The sequence below is a fragment of the Talaromyces proteolyticus genome, assembly GCF_021365285.1.
Source record: "Talaromyces proteolyticus strain PMI_201 chromosome Unknown BGW36scaffold_10, whole genome shotgun sequence".
Taxonomy (NCBI): domain Eukaryota; kingdom Fungi; phylum Ascomycota; class Eurotiomycetes; order Eurotiales; family Trichocomaceae; genus Talaromyces; species Talaromyces proteolyticus.
This window is the reverse complement of record NW_025764286.1, coordinates 779444-793930: the sequence shown is the minus strand read 5'-3', so window position 1 is coordinate 793930 and position 14487 is coordinate 779444. Positions and strand designations below refer to the sequence as shown.

At 43.2% G+C, this 14487-nt stretch overlaps 5 protein-coding genes across 5 annotated transcripts; 1 reads left to right on the top strand and 4 right to left on the bottom strand.

Annotated features, from left to right (window-relative positions):
* Positions 1-136: 136 nt before the first annotated feature.
* On the bottom strand, positions 137-2117 carry BGW36DRAFT_430610 (uncharacterized protein; the record flags this gene model as incomplete). The annotated part of the gene is made up of 2 exons (XM_046220865.1): positions 137-1765; positions 1833-2117. 2 exons carry the CDS (start codon positions 2115-2117, stop codon positions 137-139), a joined length of 1914 nt encoding a protein of 637 aa, XP_046068738.1.
* A 1068-nt stretch (positions 2118-3185) lies between these two features.
* Positions 3186-4650, top strand: BGW36DRAFT_464088 (uncharacterized protein). Its single transcript, XM_046222240.1, has 3 exons — positions 3186-3431; positions 3500-3629; positions 3696-4650. The coding sequence occupies exons 1-3, from the start codon at positions 3388-3390 to the stop codon at positions 4437-4439; spliced, it is 918 nt and encodes a 305-aa protein (XP_046068737.1). The 5' UTR covers positions 3186-3387; the 3' UTR covers positions 4440-4650.
* A 251-nt stretch (positions 4651-4901) lies between these two features.
* Positions 4902-7932, bottom strand: BGW36DRAFT_385370 (uncharacterized protein). The gene is made up of 8 exons (XM_046216899.1): positions 7674-7932; positions 7024-7584; positions 6923-6966; positions 6739-6871; positions 6187-6666; positions 5762-6091; positions 5602-5694; positions 4902-5540 (listed from the first exon to the last, which is right to left on the bottom strand). The coding sequence occupies exons 2-8, from the start codon at positions 7480-7482 to the stop codon at positions 5241-5243; spliced, it is 1839 nt and encodes a 612-aa protein (XP_046068736.1). The 5' UTR covers positions 7483-7584; positions 7674-7932; the 3' UTR covers positions 4902-5240.
* Positions 7933-10682: 2750 nt separating this feature from the next.
* Positions 10683-11167, bottom strand: BGW36DRAFT_430607 (uncharacterized protein; the record flags this gene model as incomplete). Its single annotated transcript, XM_046220864.1, has 2 exons — positions 10683-11002; positions 11089-11167. The coding sequence occupies 2 exons, from the start codon at positions 11165-11167 to the stop codon at positions 10683-10685; spliced, it is 399 nt and encodes a 132-aa protein (XP_046068735.1).
* A 1518-nt stretch (positions 11168-12685) lies between these two features.
* On the bottom strand, positions 12686-13972 carry BGW36DRAFT_301986 (ankyrin repeat-containing domain protein; the record flags this gene model as incomplete). Its single annotated transcript, XM_046211735.1, has 2 exons — positions 12686-12943; positions 13214-13972. 2 exons carry the CDS (start codon positions 13970-13972, stop codon positions 12686-12688), a joined length of 1017 nt encoding a protein of 338 aa, XP_046068734.1.
* Between the last annotated feature and the right edge of the window lie 515 nt (positions 13973-14487).

Genomic DNA, 14487 nt, shown 5'->3' with positions numbered 1-14487 from the left:
GATATGTAATTCATCATTGATTATCAATTGAGCTACGTCCATGTAATAACGAACGGAATGAACCTATGAGAGAAACACTATCTTCACAAAGACATGCGGAATAAGAGATAGATAAAATAAAATAAAATATTCAATGTTATTTGCCAAAATTCATGCCGAGTAGCTTCATTCCGCTCTCCAATACTCTTCGCGTGGCTTCATACAGCGTAGCGTGGGCCGGACTGGCAACAGACCCATCCTCTTCATTATCGGGAATGATCATTGATAGCTGCGCAGTGACGTTGCTGAGATACGTCAAAACTGTTGCTGGCTCCAGTGTTTCATAAACGGAATATGTGATATCAGGGTATTGAACCAATAGACGAAGGAGGTCGACCTCGTCCTCTTGTTCAAGAGACTCCCATTCCTCCTCCGAAAGACTTGTGCTACTTTCTAGATAGCTTGTCTCAACTATGGAACACAGCCTGGCATACCAGTATTGTAGGTCCAGACCTGTACCAGGCTCAAAGGATTGTATTCTGCTAATGTCGAACGATGCGTGGTTGTTGGCTCTTCGAGAAGAGAGCTCTTCAGCTATGAGAGCATTAGTCACAATCATGGGGATTGTTTCCACATCGTTCTTTCCGACTAGGGGAGTCGCTTTTTCAGGGTTCTTCTCAAGAGAGTTCTGAATTGCTCTCTCACATTCGGCGAGGATTTCATCTGGCATTGTGTTCATCAGGTCCAGTTTGTCCTGGACTTGCTGCGAAACATTCATACTATCGCAGAATTGAACATGCTGCAACCTAGAAGCAAGATCAGGCATGTCCATCAGTTCCAATATCTTGAAAAGTCGCGCAAAGTGGGTGGTGTGTTGGTCTGCTGCGACTACATAGATCATCTTATCAAACGAATACTTTCTAAAGCGCTCCAAGACAGCAGCGAGGTCTCTTAGCAGGTAAGTACTACTTCCGGTTCGGTCACGAATAATCGCTGTGCCAAGCTTTTTACCAGCATGTTTGGTTAAGTCAATCATCCAAGATCCAGATTTTTCCTCAGTGAGCCCTTTACTCTTGAGGATCTCTTCGACTTCAGTCATCGCCTCTAGACTCACTTGTGATTCGCCCGAATACTCATCAAACGTGATGCCCAGTCGCGAGTAGAGTTTGGTGTAATTCTCGATATTAACATCACGAACACGCTTCCACAATGCAATAGCTTGCTCTTCGCCATCCTCCATCCTCTTAAAGTACGCGTTTCGTTCAGCGAATAAGCCCTGGCTTTCTACCTCAGCCGGATCTCCTCCCTCATCCCGTATCTTCTTACTAGCCGCTAGCTGAGGAATAAACAGCTCCTGAATTTTATGATAAATCTCCAACAGATGTCGGGCCGAGTTAACCTGGAACTCGTCTTCTGAGCCGAACTTCTCCCACCCAACACCTAATAGCCCAATCGGCTTGCCCCAATCACCTAGGTAGTTTAGTCTGACGACGTCCCAGTTCATGCTTTCGTACAGGCAGGCAACGTGGGCCCCGAAGATGGTGCTTTTGAAATGTTTGGCCTGGAATTCGCTGGCAATGTTAGGAGATGAGAACTCCACCACTAGTTTCTTCCTTTCCAATTCTGGGGATGAATGATCCCGAATTCCAAGAGCAAGGTGTCTTCCATAGATGTTGAGGCGATCGTATATGTATGGAAGTAAAAAACGCGGAAGCATCTGTGAGCTGAATGTGATCCGAAGATGAACTCCATCTTGAAAAGGAAGGATAAAAAGCGGACATTTGAACTGGAAGAAATTAAGGATTAGGTTAGATAAATAAATAATATAGAGATGGCAAAAGATAATGCCAAACCTTTTGAGTTAGACGCAAGGCAACAGTTTTGAAGTCTGCATCACGGCTGAGCTTCGGTAATATAACGACCAGATCTCCATTGAAAATATTATTGGGCCAATATATGGACTTGTACGCCACATCTGGGTCACATTCAGCAAGGTTGCTGAGGATATCTGTTAAGTAGGCTCGAGCAATATCCAAAGGTCTGTTAAGAACTTCTACCGCTTGGAATTTGGGGATGGGAATGTTCATTCCAAGTCCACCAAGATGTGCCTCAAGTTCTGGAAGAGTCAGAGTCGTCATCCTGCTTATGTTTCAGTTGTGATGTTAACAATGGCGGCATCCAACATCGTATCGTTCCGTAACTGCGCGATCGTTCTTGAGTATTTGAAACTATGAGGCTACAAGAGATACGGATTTTGGTATCAGGCCATAAGGCACAGACCGCATAGAGGTGCGACACACCCTCTAGTAGTAAACCACTATATCGATCACACGTGTAGCCAAATGTCTGTATCGGAGACGTGGCATCCAAGGTAGTTTGGGTGCCAAAGATCCGTGGTTAGAGCTGATTGGCAAGGCTGAGTGGTACAAATTGACTCGACAGGGATTTAATCACATCAAATGTATGCACCTGATAAGCGACGAACTCATCAAGCCATATAAGGTCCGAAACTTCAGAATCCACTGGCGTCATTAGTGGAGAACAATTCTCTTGCTTTTCCTTTAAGCTTATTGTAGCCTCCAGTTTTCTTCTAACTGTTATTTTGCTATTTAGTTGGCGGGCTTTTATCCTATGATGGTGAAATGATATAAGCCAGAATGAAGATTACCCAGCATTAGAGCCCAATATAACGTGTTTTATTTTAAGATAAATTTCACTCATTTTGGGGCAAAATTACGCGTTAAGGCAGTCGAATGCATATACTTCCGGTGTAAAGCCATTGGGCAGAACCCATCTCGTTCAGGAATATTTGTGAACCAATCCGAGATAGACAGGGCTCAGTGATGGACAAAGACGAGGGCTGACGTGGTAATCTACGAAGCCACGGCGAAATGATTCGGCAATACCCCTCTTTTCCCGGATATAGAAAGAACACATCCTGGTTGTTTTAGAAATAGTCAGCCGCATGCCCGGTCCTCCACACCACATTATTCCGAGGAAACAGACGACTAGTCATGTGCATACATGCACTTCAAGAATGATGCATATGATATACTGATTTGAGAAATTCGGGGTGGAACACTGCTAAAGGAGCCTCATACTCTGCCCAATTAGGCTCCCATGCGTTGATATTTGAGCAAGTAGCTATTATGACAGTTGAAACAATGCAGCTTATAGGTAGCTTACTCTTCCTCGCCATCCTCTATCCCTGCCGAGATTTCGTAATTATTGCAAGACAGGAATATGCCTCCTGTTATTTAAATATAGACATATTGGCGCTTTCTGAATTTCATCTCCATTCAGAAATTCTTCTTTTTAATCGCCTTCCATAAATGTTATTCTATAGCATATACCTGGGCCAAGTTGTTAATTCCGATTTTGCCTCTTGAAAACAAGAAATTTACCACCATGACCAATCGGGCGCACGAAGAGCTTATGAACTCTTTGAAAGTGTACACCTTCTCTTCCCAAGTGGATAAAACCATGCTAATAAACCCATGATGAACTTAAATAAGAAAAGGCTCTACGCCAAAGGTGATTATTCAGACCTGACGATAACTTGCCATGGCACGCATTATCGTGTACACAAAGCAGTGGTTTGCCCGCGGTCCGAATTCTTTGCGTCCGCTTGCCGCGAGAACTCCTCTGAGGTGAGTGCAGAATCCAGAACGAAAGCTTTTAGGGTAAGATTGACGAAAGATTTCCTAATATTCTAGGTTGCGTACAATGAAAAGAAACTTGACCTTCCAGACGATGATCCCACGGCAGTTCAAAATGTCCTTCATTACCTCTACCACCTGGATTATTCGTCGACCTCACTGGACATCCCAGACAAGTGTAACGGGTATGTCAATGGGGTTAAAAACCAAAATGAGAACGAAATAAATTGGAAAATCAACGGACACGATAAAGGTCTGATAACCGACAGCCCCGGGCCTGAAATGGCACATGTGGAATCCCCGGAGGAACTAGAGACTAATCTCAAGAAGAAAAAAAATAAGAAGAAGGGTAAGAAAAAGGCCACGTCCACAGAACTAGCTGTGCAAGATGATTCGAATGCAGAATCAAAGGATTCTCTACCTGGGGACCCCGAGCTATATGAAGGAGAAACTGTTGTACCAACTGATGAATCCCTGGGATCCATCACCAATCTCATCACCCACGCCAAGGTTTACGCACTATCGAAGAAGTATAGTATTGAAGGCTTGAGATTGCTTGCCCTTGGTAAGTTTCAGGACGAGATCCGCGAAACCTGGACCAGCAACGAGTTTCTGCTTGCTGCAAAGGAGGTCTACACTTCAACCTCATCCGAGGACCGAGAGATAAGGGATACGGTAACGACGTCTCTCTACAAGCACCCTGAACTTCTAGATATGGAGGAGACAGAGCAAATGATGAAGGGTCTGGACTTGGGATATGATCTTTTGATGCATGTACGCACCAAGGGCGGGTTTTCTTGATAATGATAAAGATGGTTGAGTAGGTTGCACCAAATGCACGCTGCGCAGGGAACGATACAGCATTTCAAGATTCTTACTGGAGGGAGAAAAAACTTTTGAGCTTTTCCCTTTTATTTTTGGCTACTCTAGTATTTGAGTGATTTCTAGCATGTAAGAATACTTGGTACTAACTAACATCATGACGATCATGACCAAAGAGCTGCTTTACACATACTTCTCTCTTCACATTTTTTGTATCGAACTTCATACACATAAACAATGCATTCAATATGCATAAAATGGCCTGAGATATTCATTGATATGAGGTTATAATCAGGGGGTTTTTGTTGCGAAGAGTACAGCAAATTTTTACTCAATAGGTCATGAACATAGCCGACACAGTAACATTCCCCCTATGGGATTATTGCCAGAGATCTCTTATTTTGACTTCATAAAGCGCGGCCTTCAACGAGACAGACGAAGCCGGTCCAACTATTTATTCTGGCGATTCTTTTGGCCCCAGTCAGTTGGTTATCTTCTCGCAATTCGCATGTTGAATTCCACACGCTAAAGTTTGAGCAAACAGGAGACGAAGTTCGAACCCTGCGTAATCAATATCCGGTATATAGAAAATTCTCAGCCAGATTATCGGTCATGCCCACTACTTAATTGTATTCTTTCTACTTTATGTTGCATAAGCTCAAAATATCACGAGATGGAGTCAGGATAGAATGAATCGCCGATGCTCCAGCCACAGAAAGGGAAAATGACCCCAAGAAGAATCTTCAAAGTTTCTAAAGTCAAATGGTATATTTGCTGAACTCAAACCCACGGATTGTCACTATTCGGACATGAGTCTGTACCAAACCTTTCCATTTGGTATTCGGTATTATGGCACTCCTCCCTGCCGGTTCGTCGACTTCTGCACCACGAGGCCAATGTATATGACCAATGGCTATAGTAGGTCCCTTTCTGTTGCATCACTTGCATTCGCCAAGGGCCCCATACCAAAATTAAGAACAGAGCCGTCGAAATGGCAAAATGCCACCATTTCAGTTGAATGGGGATAACGCCGGAATTCATGCTGAAAATCTGTGCGGAAACTATTATTGGGAGGAATAGCTGAAATTACATTAGGCACCACGAACACTTAAAGATAGAGGGAGTACAATCAACTACTCACGGCTGAAATCACGGTAGGAAATCGTACATCAAATGCAGCATATTGTTGAATGATGACGGCATTTAGAGATTCAGCAGACAAGTCGCGATTCAGCTACAATCGTCATAGGTCAGCAAAAGAATTTCGGATATCATGATGAACGTTTATGTTTGGAACAAACCTGGAGTCCATAATTTTCACAGGTATTTTTCAATTGATTCAGGTTTTCCTGCAATCTACGTAGCTCATCAAATCTTGTTTTAATGTTATGCAAAAGTTGTTGCTGGATCATCTTATCTGCCGCGTTGCTGTTATGATCAAAAAAGAAGCCGAGATCTTCCTGGTAAAGCGTATCCCAGGCATTGATTGTTTTGTTTAGATGGCTAATCAGTTCTGTTAAGAGGTTGCTATTCTCGTTCATCCAGCGACATCGTTTTTTTACTTCCTTGGATCGCTCTTTTGCCGCAGTGAGGGATGAGTGGTCCCCAGAGGGGAGGTCACTGATCTCTTGCTATTTGACTAGCTTAGTGATCTGAATTTTTTGATTCGGTGGAGAAAAACATAAAGAAAGGAAAATGAAACTTTGCTAAAGGGTGGAAAGCCTACATATTCAGCTACACGTTGCTCAGCATAGTAAGCGATAGTAACCCATTCTGCTACCAGTGGTTCCATCCAAGAGTGAAGTACTCTTATAAAGTACTCTCTAGGTTTCCAAAATGGTTCATTTGCGCCATGCTTGCCAGCTGTGAGTGGATCAGTGCAAAATTCAGCACCTCTTTCCTCCTCTTCATCAATATCATCTTCTTGGGCTAAATCCTTAAAAAAGGTGTCTGTGAATAAATAAGCGGTCCATCGAAAATCGTCTCTTCCAGTCACCAAACAAGATAACTGAATTTCATATAAGTAATCATTGCTGGTTTCAGATGCGGCTGGTGCCATATTAGAAGGTAAGAAGAAGTTGAGTTTCTTAGAACGTCGTAAGACTTTGCCATTTCGGCGTCTGCGGCAGTCCTCCTTTAGAACCTGTGATCTCTTCCAAGCAAAAAAGGGAAGATGAAACTCCATTTGAAATGTTAAGCCGTCCGGCTTTTTGCAACCCTCTGTCTTAGCGCTTAAAGCTTTCTAGAAAAGTTTTAGAGAGAGAGTATAGGGACTCACAGGCACATTAATAGAAATAGTCGTTTGACATGACAAGTGTTTCCAGAGGAAGCGACTCAAAACGCGTGCCTGGAAACCTGGTGCTGTCAGAACAAGAGCAGCAATAGACAATGAATCTATATTCTCGATATACCTATGAAGCAGGTTAAAACTGTACGCACGAGATATTCTCAGTCAGCCTTACACTAGCCGCCGCTCAGAATCAGGCTCACCAACTACTCCGAAACGCTAATATAGATGTCAATTAAACATTGTCAAATTTATTCTGATGTATTATTTACTAACGTTTCTCTTGAGATGTTGATAAAGCTCCCTAGGGCTAGTAATTTGCAAACACGACCTAGATAGCCATTTGCTCTCGCTGCTATTCCTGTCATCCACCCACGCCATAATTTTGTCTGGCAACTCGACGCTATCGTCCTTCAGGAGATGCAGGAGTTTTCTGGGACAATAATGCTGCATTTCTTGAGTTTGGTAGAAACAAGGGTCATCATCATCAATCCCCATGAAATACACAACAGGATCACTTAAGGAGTAACCATTTTTCTCAAACGTTTCGATATATGGCGTATTCTCAAACTCGTCGCATATCTTCCGGCGATATCCAAATTCCGGTTTCCACAAGGATAGGAGGGGGGAGAAGAATTCTGCTCCTCCTCGTCGAGTACGTCGATCCCTCGTATGCGCCGAGCGTCGTCGCCTACGGCGCCGGATATGGACGGCTGACAGCAACATTTGAGACATGTGTGTATCTGTGAAGGTAAAGTATAATAAACTTCTATGTCGATTCAATGATTGAGGATGTAAAATTGCATTAGTAGATTCCCAGGTAAGGGTTTTTTTTGCCTAATTTACACGCAAAACTTCCAGTATTAATCATAAAGAGGCCCAACTTTTGTTCAGTAACATGCAACAACACATTGGCAAGAACGTACGAATAGATTGAACTATCCATAGCCCCCTACCTTTCTATTCCCCGCTTCGTTCCTCAAATTCCAAATGGAGGGCACTGTGTTTTCGGTTATCGTATCAGTGACAAACGGCAGATTTGGACGAACTTGTACACGTTGGACGGGGCAATTGGGGCAACGAGATTCACCACAATTCCGGCAAGAATTCATAGTCACCGCATTCATTCCCCCTTGTCCACATGAACAGCATGTCCAGAGCCAGACATATCTTTTTTTAGGCGGCTGTTATGAGTTGGGTTTTGACCCCAGAGTCAGATTTGCATGCAGAAGAATCCAATTGACACCATTAGGGCTGACCATAGGTATTTAGAATAATAGCGCAAATCCCAAGCCTCTGTGCCCAAGAATGCCCAATATGAGCCTGACTTTCTCCCGAATTACAGGTCAGGCGGTCCGATAGAAGGGGTAAATCGACGTCACTAAGCAAGTTATTGGTTAGCCATCTACCAACAACGATCAGATTAGTCGAGTGTTAATTACCTCGGCAGAATAAAGCTCCGCCTTCATCTGAGGGTATGTCTTTCAATTTCCATGCTGTCAAATAGAGTCGCGACGTGTCACTGCTGTGGCACACTAAGAAGCTCCTAAGGGTGAAACCTCTTTCGGTGTAGCTGCTGACTAACACAGTAATTGTACTTAGCGCGTGTCGGGAACCCCCTTGCACACACATATTTTCTTGTCTGTGACACCATTTCGATGGCCCAAAGAAGAATATTTCATCGCTGAGCATGAAGAATCTATCTAGTATGCCAAAGCATCAATCATGGTTGCGTCGACGGCATAGGAACGGCCCGACCCTAATGTAAACAGGTGTGGACCGATTAGTACCCGTTCCCAGGACCATGGCGAATCCTAGGGGTTATATTAAGTCGCGCTAAATAATCCTTGCACTTCTTTAGTTCAGCTGTCATCAGGACATCAAAAGCGCTGCCCAAGTATGAAGAGTTCTCCCGAACCCTCTTCGTCGCTACTAGAATTTACAGCCCGCAGCAGTCAGCTCGGAGGAACAATCGCTGAAGTCGAGGTCTAGGCATGTAGTGAGATGAGAACATACCTTCTAGAATAGCAAATAATCCCCAAATCTAAATGGGTCCATATGTCGAATAGTTGGTTCAATATACATATATGTCTCTCATGGCTGACAACCACTATCGGATCAGATTTGTAGAGCGAGATATTCTCTTCACTGAATAGGATGGACGGCACATACTCTTCCGTGCTGTACACAGCCAGACAAAAGACCGGGCAGAGATATTTCCACTGCTGGCGCAAGGTTTCGGGGAATTGTTAACAACATTCTAGTTGACGATTCGATGGAGAACTGGTGGTAGGCTGTGTCCGGCAAGTGGAAAGGAACGGGAGGTCGGGGTTTGGCTTCCCAACCTACACAGTTCAGACTGGAGTGGGGCAATCTTTCCTGAATGATGGGAGGCTGATCAGATTTGCGGGGCCATTTCTCTGTAATCAATCAATCATGTGAAGATGTTGGGCAGAGAGCGGTTCACCAAGAAAATCATGTATTCCACTGTTCTGACCAATTAGAATCTAGTTCTCTATACATGTTGTTTTAGGGCCGTAACATCGTCGCGTGCCTGACCGAAGATCTGACATAGAACAATTGATCTCCAGGTCCAGAGAGCCCGGCACGTTTTTAGGCCAATAACACTACAGTATGAATTAGTATCCTCGATATGATATTTTAGGCTGCTGAACCTTTCCACCGGCGTTGAAGTGTAAAGAGACACACGCTGCCTATACTGTTGTTGCTTTTGATGTAAAGCACTTTAGTATTCCCAATCCAGCACTAGAGTTGTATTTAGGCAGGCGGTCTGTGTCGATGGGTTGCAACTCACGACTCCATGACTCACTCAAAAATTTAAACTCAAGGCAAAATAAATACACATGAATTTTAAACGACCTAAGTCCATAAAATATTACGGAGTTGGTTAAGTCGTATCCCCCTCAAAGTAAGTCGACGTCTTCATGTATCGAATCTATTATGTAGTATATTTCTATCATAACCGCGTAAGCGGGAGTAATCGCTCAATGGGCCGTTGCGCCAAGAGACCAGATTATTGAGGGTGGTGAATCATCTACTACTCACTCATATAGTAAGGGTTGCCAGGATTGTCACGATTTGCTGATATGGTTGATGGGACCAATAGATGGCTTTCTTGGTAGCGGATATGCATTTTGGGAGGATGAGAGAATCGACGAGCGGCAGCCAATATACAATATTTTGCTTCATATACTTCTATAAAATGTTATATACACATGAGTGTCCAAGTGAGTTATGTATTTCCAGTATAGAATTAGATTCTCATGACCACTGCATGCATTCAATGCTAGTACATACATCAGAAGTAACTGTGCAAATCGATTGACATAGCACGCATATTTCTCAATATTTCCCCAATTATTAATTGTAAAGTCTTCTCTGCTGCTAGATATATTTCCAAAGTCAAAATAATTTAGTTTTAAAACCTTCTATTTCACTGCTCTTGTCGCTATTAAGCAGAACTTACTTTTAATGTTGATTGAGACATTTTTATGTTCGAGAAAAGCGTAGTTAGATAATATACGAGAACAGATCAATGCAGATACTGCATCCCATTGAAGTACTATATTGTAATAATTCAATATAAATCTATTGTAGAAACATTCTAACGAATTACGTAAATTGAATAGCAATTCATTCTAGATGACCATCACAGGATCTGCTCTGGTCGAAACCCCTAATTCACATGCATATTCCGCCGCACATACCCCCCCAAGACTTAATATAGTTGTATATCTGTACCTCAAGTGGACCCAACTCATCCTTGTTATATGGTACCTTATCTTTCCTCGACCTCGCCCATTGAAAACAAGCTACCATGTTATTCTCCGTCAGCGGCGCCAGGATAGAAGCAACACGATCCGTCCCCACGATACCCGTGCCTCGATGCATTAGCCTGGCGACCGCCATATCCTCTAGAAGAGCACTCCTGCCCACACAAAATGCTTGGAAAATGCATCAAGAAGCAGATTCTCGATGGTCCGTACCGCCTCGAAAGTTGTGGCCGGATTCGTGCCCTGATGTGTAGCGGTGAGGAAGTTACATTCTTCCCACTGTAGGGCTCTGCCGGGTTTGAGTAGACAGGTTAGGTTAGATACAACAGGTCGCCAGTCGGACTGTAGAAGGCCCATGGCGAGGAGGCGGACGTGGACGAGGTCATATGTCCCCTCGAGTTCCGGGATAATGGGCTGGCGGGCATCGAGAAAAAAGATTTCCAAATTTGAAGAGTTTCGGCCTTGGAAGGGAAGAAGGCAAGCGATATATCGTATCCATGGAGTATGGCTTCCGGATATAGCGGGGCGATACGAAACAGGAAATTACCTGTGCCCGTTCCAATATCGGCGGTGCGCGCATTTGGAAGGAGACGGGCAGCAATGTCAGGATGGATATGATATCCCATGTTTCTGCACGAAGTGAGTAAAGTCCTCTGAGATATAAGGGTTGGTTTTACTCAGTAATGACATTAGATTGCTGGTCAACTCTATATGGGAAAAAATCAGCCAAGCTGTACATTCTGAAATAAGACCCAACAAACCGTCGCAATTCGGTGTCATTGCGCAGCTTGTGTCGTTCGTATAATTCTCTTATTGTCAAGTTGTCGGCCTAAGGGTAAGATCAAAGTGTGGTAGTGGCGGTGTTTGGGAAGACTATTTGAGTATACGAGGTTCATATGAAACTAGCACTGACTAATATGAATATTAGCGAAGCAATTAAATAAAATGTAAGGTAGGTTGTGGGAAATGTATAAAGGAACAGAGCCATTAACGTTTCCGTGCTTGACATACTTTCGTAGATCTTATATATACGCGATATTACCATACGGAAATGTCTCTGACCATCGTTACATGTTCAGAATATGAGACTGGCCTATAGTAAATGTGTCTAATGAGATGTAACATCGAAAAAATCGAGTGTAAAACATTACAGACACGAAATTGTTACCGTAATCTTACAAAAATGTTGTCACTATTTGAAGATATTGTATTGATATTACTGTGTGTCAACGCACTAGGCGTTTTTTCAAATAAAAAAAGAACTCAATTATACCAATTTGCATTGCCTGTCTGGCTTGTCTGTTTATTTGCTTGCACATATTTCTAAACCAACATCCAATATGAAACTAAAATGGGTTGGTTGGCTGAAGAATCTGCTTATTCATTCTTGCAAAAGTATCCTCCCGAGGATTAGACTACCTTCGTAATCATTTTACTGTGTATCTTGAAGCTTACACATCTTGCTCGATCAATTGATCAATACGAGGCAAGAAAAATTTGCCTGGTGAACGCGCCAAAAGTACCAATTGATCAAAGGATGAGCATTGGTATATTCAGTACTTGTGACGGCGTTATTATACCATGTAGAACGTCGGCCAAGCTACTTCCTGGAATCGATTACTTGGATAGGAATATTGGGTTCAATTAATTTAGACCAGTGAGTTACGGAACCTCCACCTTGGATTTGTTGACCGATTACCTGTTGTACAGTGTTGCATATATAAGGTACAAGTCGAAGACCCAGGTAGAAATGGAAAATTGGCATAAGAAATGAGAGAATTTCCTATACATGGGCTCATTAGAAAAGAGGCCAAGCTTAGATAATATGAGATTAAGTCAAATTTTATACAGGTGGCTATAGTCTGACTTGGAGACTTCAAGTGAGTTGAATATAAATGAAAATTCAGTCTTATTGAATAGTAATTCTAAATACATGTACACAATACTTTCACTATATAAGAATCAATTACCTTCACTGTGTTGAAGAAGCAAGTTAATGATAGTGGTGTGATGATTGATGCTATATTCGGAAGTGCAGTCCTGCTCCCTCTTATAGCAACATATACGTACACCTATCGCTTTGGAAGGACTTAAAGAGCAGCTTCATAATTTTTCAGTGTCATTCCTTGAAGTAGAATAGTACGCTACCCACTCGTAGTGTTGACATTTGCGCCATAGTTGAAGAGGAGTCTCCAGATAACTTCGTGGTTACATGATGCTGCCTGCTGAAGTGGAGTCCCATTCCAATTACCTCTATTGACATCTGCACCATGATCCAGAAGCAGTTTCACGATATCTTCGCAGCCCTTTGATACAGCTTTGATAAGTGGAGCCCCACCAAAGCATTCTTTGTTGACATCTGCACCATGATCCAGAAGCAGTTTCACGATATCTTCGCAGCCCTCTGATACAGCTTCGATAAGTGGAGTCCCACCAAAGCATTCTTTGTTGACATCTGCACCATGATCCAGAAGTAGTTTCACGATGGCATTGTTTCTATTTTGTACCGCTTTCATCAGCATATCATTAACAAGGTAATCTTCTGTGTCCAGAACTGCTATACTTTCTTGGAGCAACTCGATTATGATATTGTCTCCCGTAGCCATAGGATATTTCATTGTAGTTTTATCGGATCCACTGGGCATATACTCATCCAACAATCTCACAATAACCTCATTGCCTTCTACCGCTGCCAACCAGAGAGCCATCCCGCCTTGTGTTTTGATATCTGCTCCATGGTCTAGAAATAGTTTCACAATAGCCTCATGACCACCAGAGGCTGCGTCATGAAGAGGGGTTTTGCTACGTATGTTCTGTGCATTGATATCTGCTCCATTTTCCAGCAGCAGTTTTGCAATAGCCTCATGACCACCAGAGGCTGCTTTGTGAAGAGGGGTTTGGCTACGCATATTCTGTGCATTGATATCTGCTCCATTTTCCAGCAGCAGTTTTGCAATAGCCTCATGACCACCAGAGGCTGCTTTGTGAAGAGGGGTTTGGCTACGCATATTCTGTGCATTGATATCTGCTCCATGGTCTAGAAGCAGTTTCACAATATGCTCAAGACCCCCAGAGACTGCTTCATGAAGTGGAGTGTCATTAAAATTACCATTTGCATTGATACCTGCTCCATGGTCTAGAAATAGTTTCACAATAGCCTCATGACCACCAGAGACTGCTTCATGAAGTGGAGGGTTATTAAAATTACCAATTGCATTGATATCTGCTCCATGGTCTAGAAGCAGTTTCACAATATTCTCAAGACCCCCAGAGACTGCTTCGTGAAGTGGAGTGTTATTAAAACGACCAATTGCATTGATATCTGCTCCATTTTCCAGCAGAATTTGCACTTGAGCGTAATTTCCGTCAAATATCGCAGGGCGTAGCGCAAAATCAACATTCAATCCATATTTCAGAAGTAGTGGCAGCATGGATGCTTGGCTATTTCTTGCAGCCAATCTCAGCGACTCTTGGTCAACAGTACCATCAGAACTAAGCTCTGCTGTTGCAGGAAGTAGCAATCGTATAGCCATCTCATTTCCAGTCTTGGCTGCGTAATATAACGGTGTTCGTACTCGGTTCCTCATCAACGCGCCGGCATCCGCACCTTCCTTCAACAGCATGTCGACGACTTCTCCCTGCTCCGCTGAGGCAGCAAGATGCAGCGCGGTCTTGCCACTTGGTGATTTCTCATTAATATCTGAACCTATCTGTAACAATATTTGTGCTACCCTCACTTGCCCATGTATGGCTGAAAGATGCAAGGCGGTGTAGCCGTCTTCGTTTCTGGTTGAAGTGGATTGACGGTACGATGCAAACAGTTCTACAACTGACCCAGCACCCGAAGATGCTGCGTCATGAAGTGCCAAATTCCCTTGGCTGTCTGTGGCGTTGATGTCAGCTCCTGCGCCAAGCAGAAGCTGCACCAAGTCTTCTCTTCCTTTCA

Bases quoted from the DNA above. Each gene is read 5' to 3' on its own strand.
- BGW36DRAFT_385370 (XM_046216899.1), bottom strand. From the start codon at position 7,482: ATGTCTCAAATGTTGCTGTCAGCCGTCCATATCCGGCGCCGTAGGCGA. The intron at 6,967-7,023 runs GTTAGTAAATAA...CATCTATATTAG, and splicing joins ATCAACATCTCAAGAGAAAC to CGTTTCGGAGTAGTTGGTGA. The intron at 6,872-6,922 runs GTAAGGCTGACT...CCTGCTTCATAG, and splicing joins GATTCTGAGCGGCGGCTAGT to GTATATCGAGAATATAGATT.
- BGW36DRAFT_464088 (XM_046222240.1), top strand. From the start codon at position 3,388: ATGACCAATCGGGCGCACGAAGAGCTTATGAACTCTTTGAAAGT. The intron at 3,432-3,499 runs GTACACCTTCTC...AAATAAGAAAAG, and splicing joins CTTATGAACTCTTTGAAAGT to GCTCTACGCCAAAGGTGATT. The intron at 3,630-3,695 runs GTGAGTGCAGAA...CTAATATTCTAG, and splicing joins GCCGCGAGAACTCCTCTGAG to GTTGCGTACAATGAAAAGAA.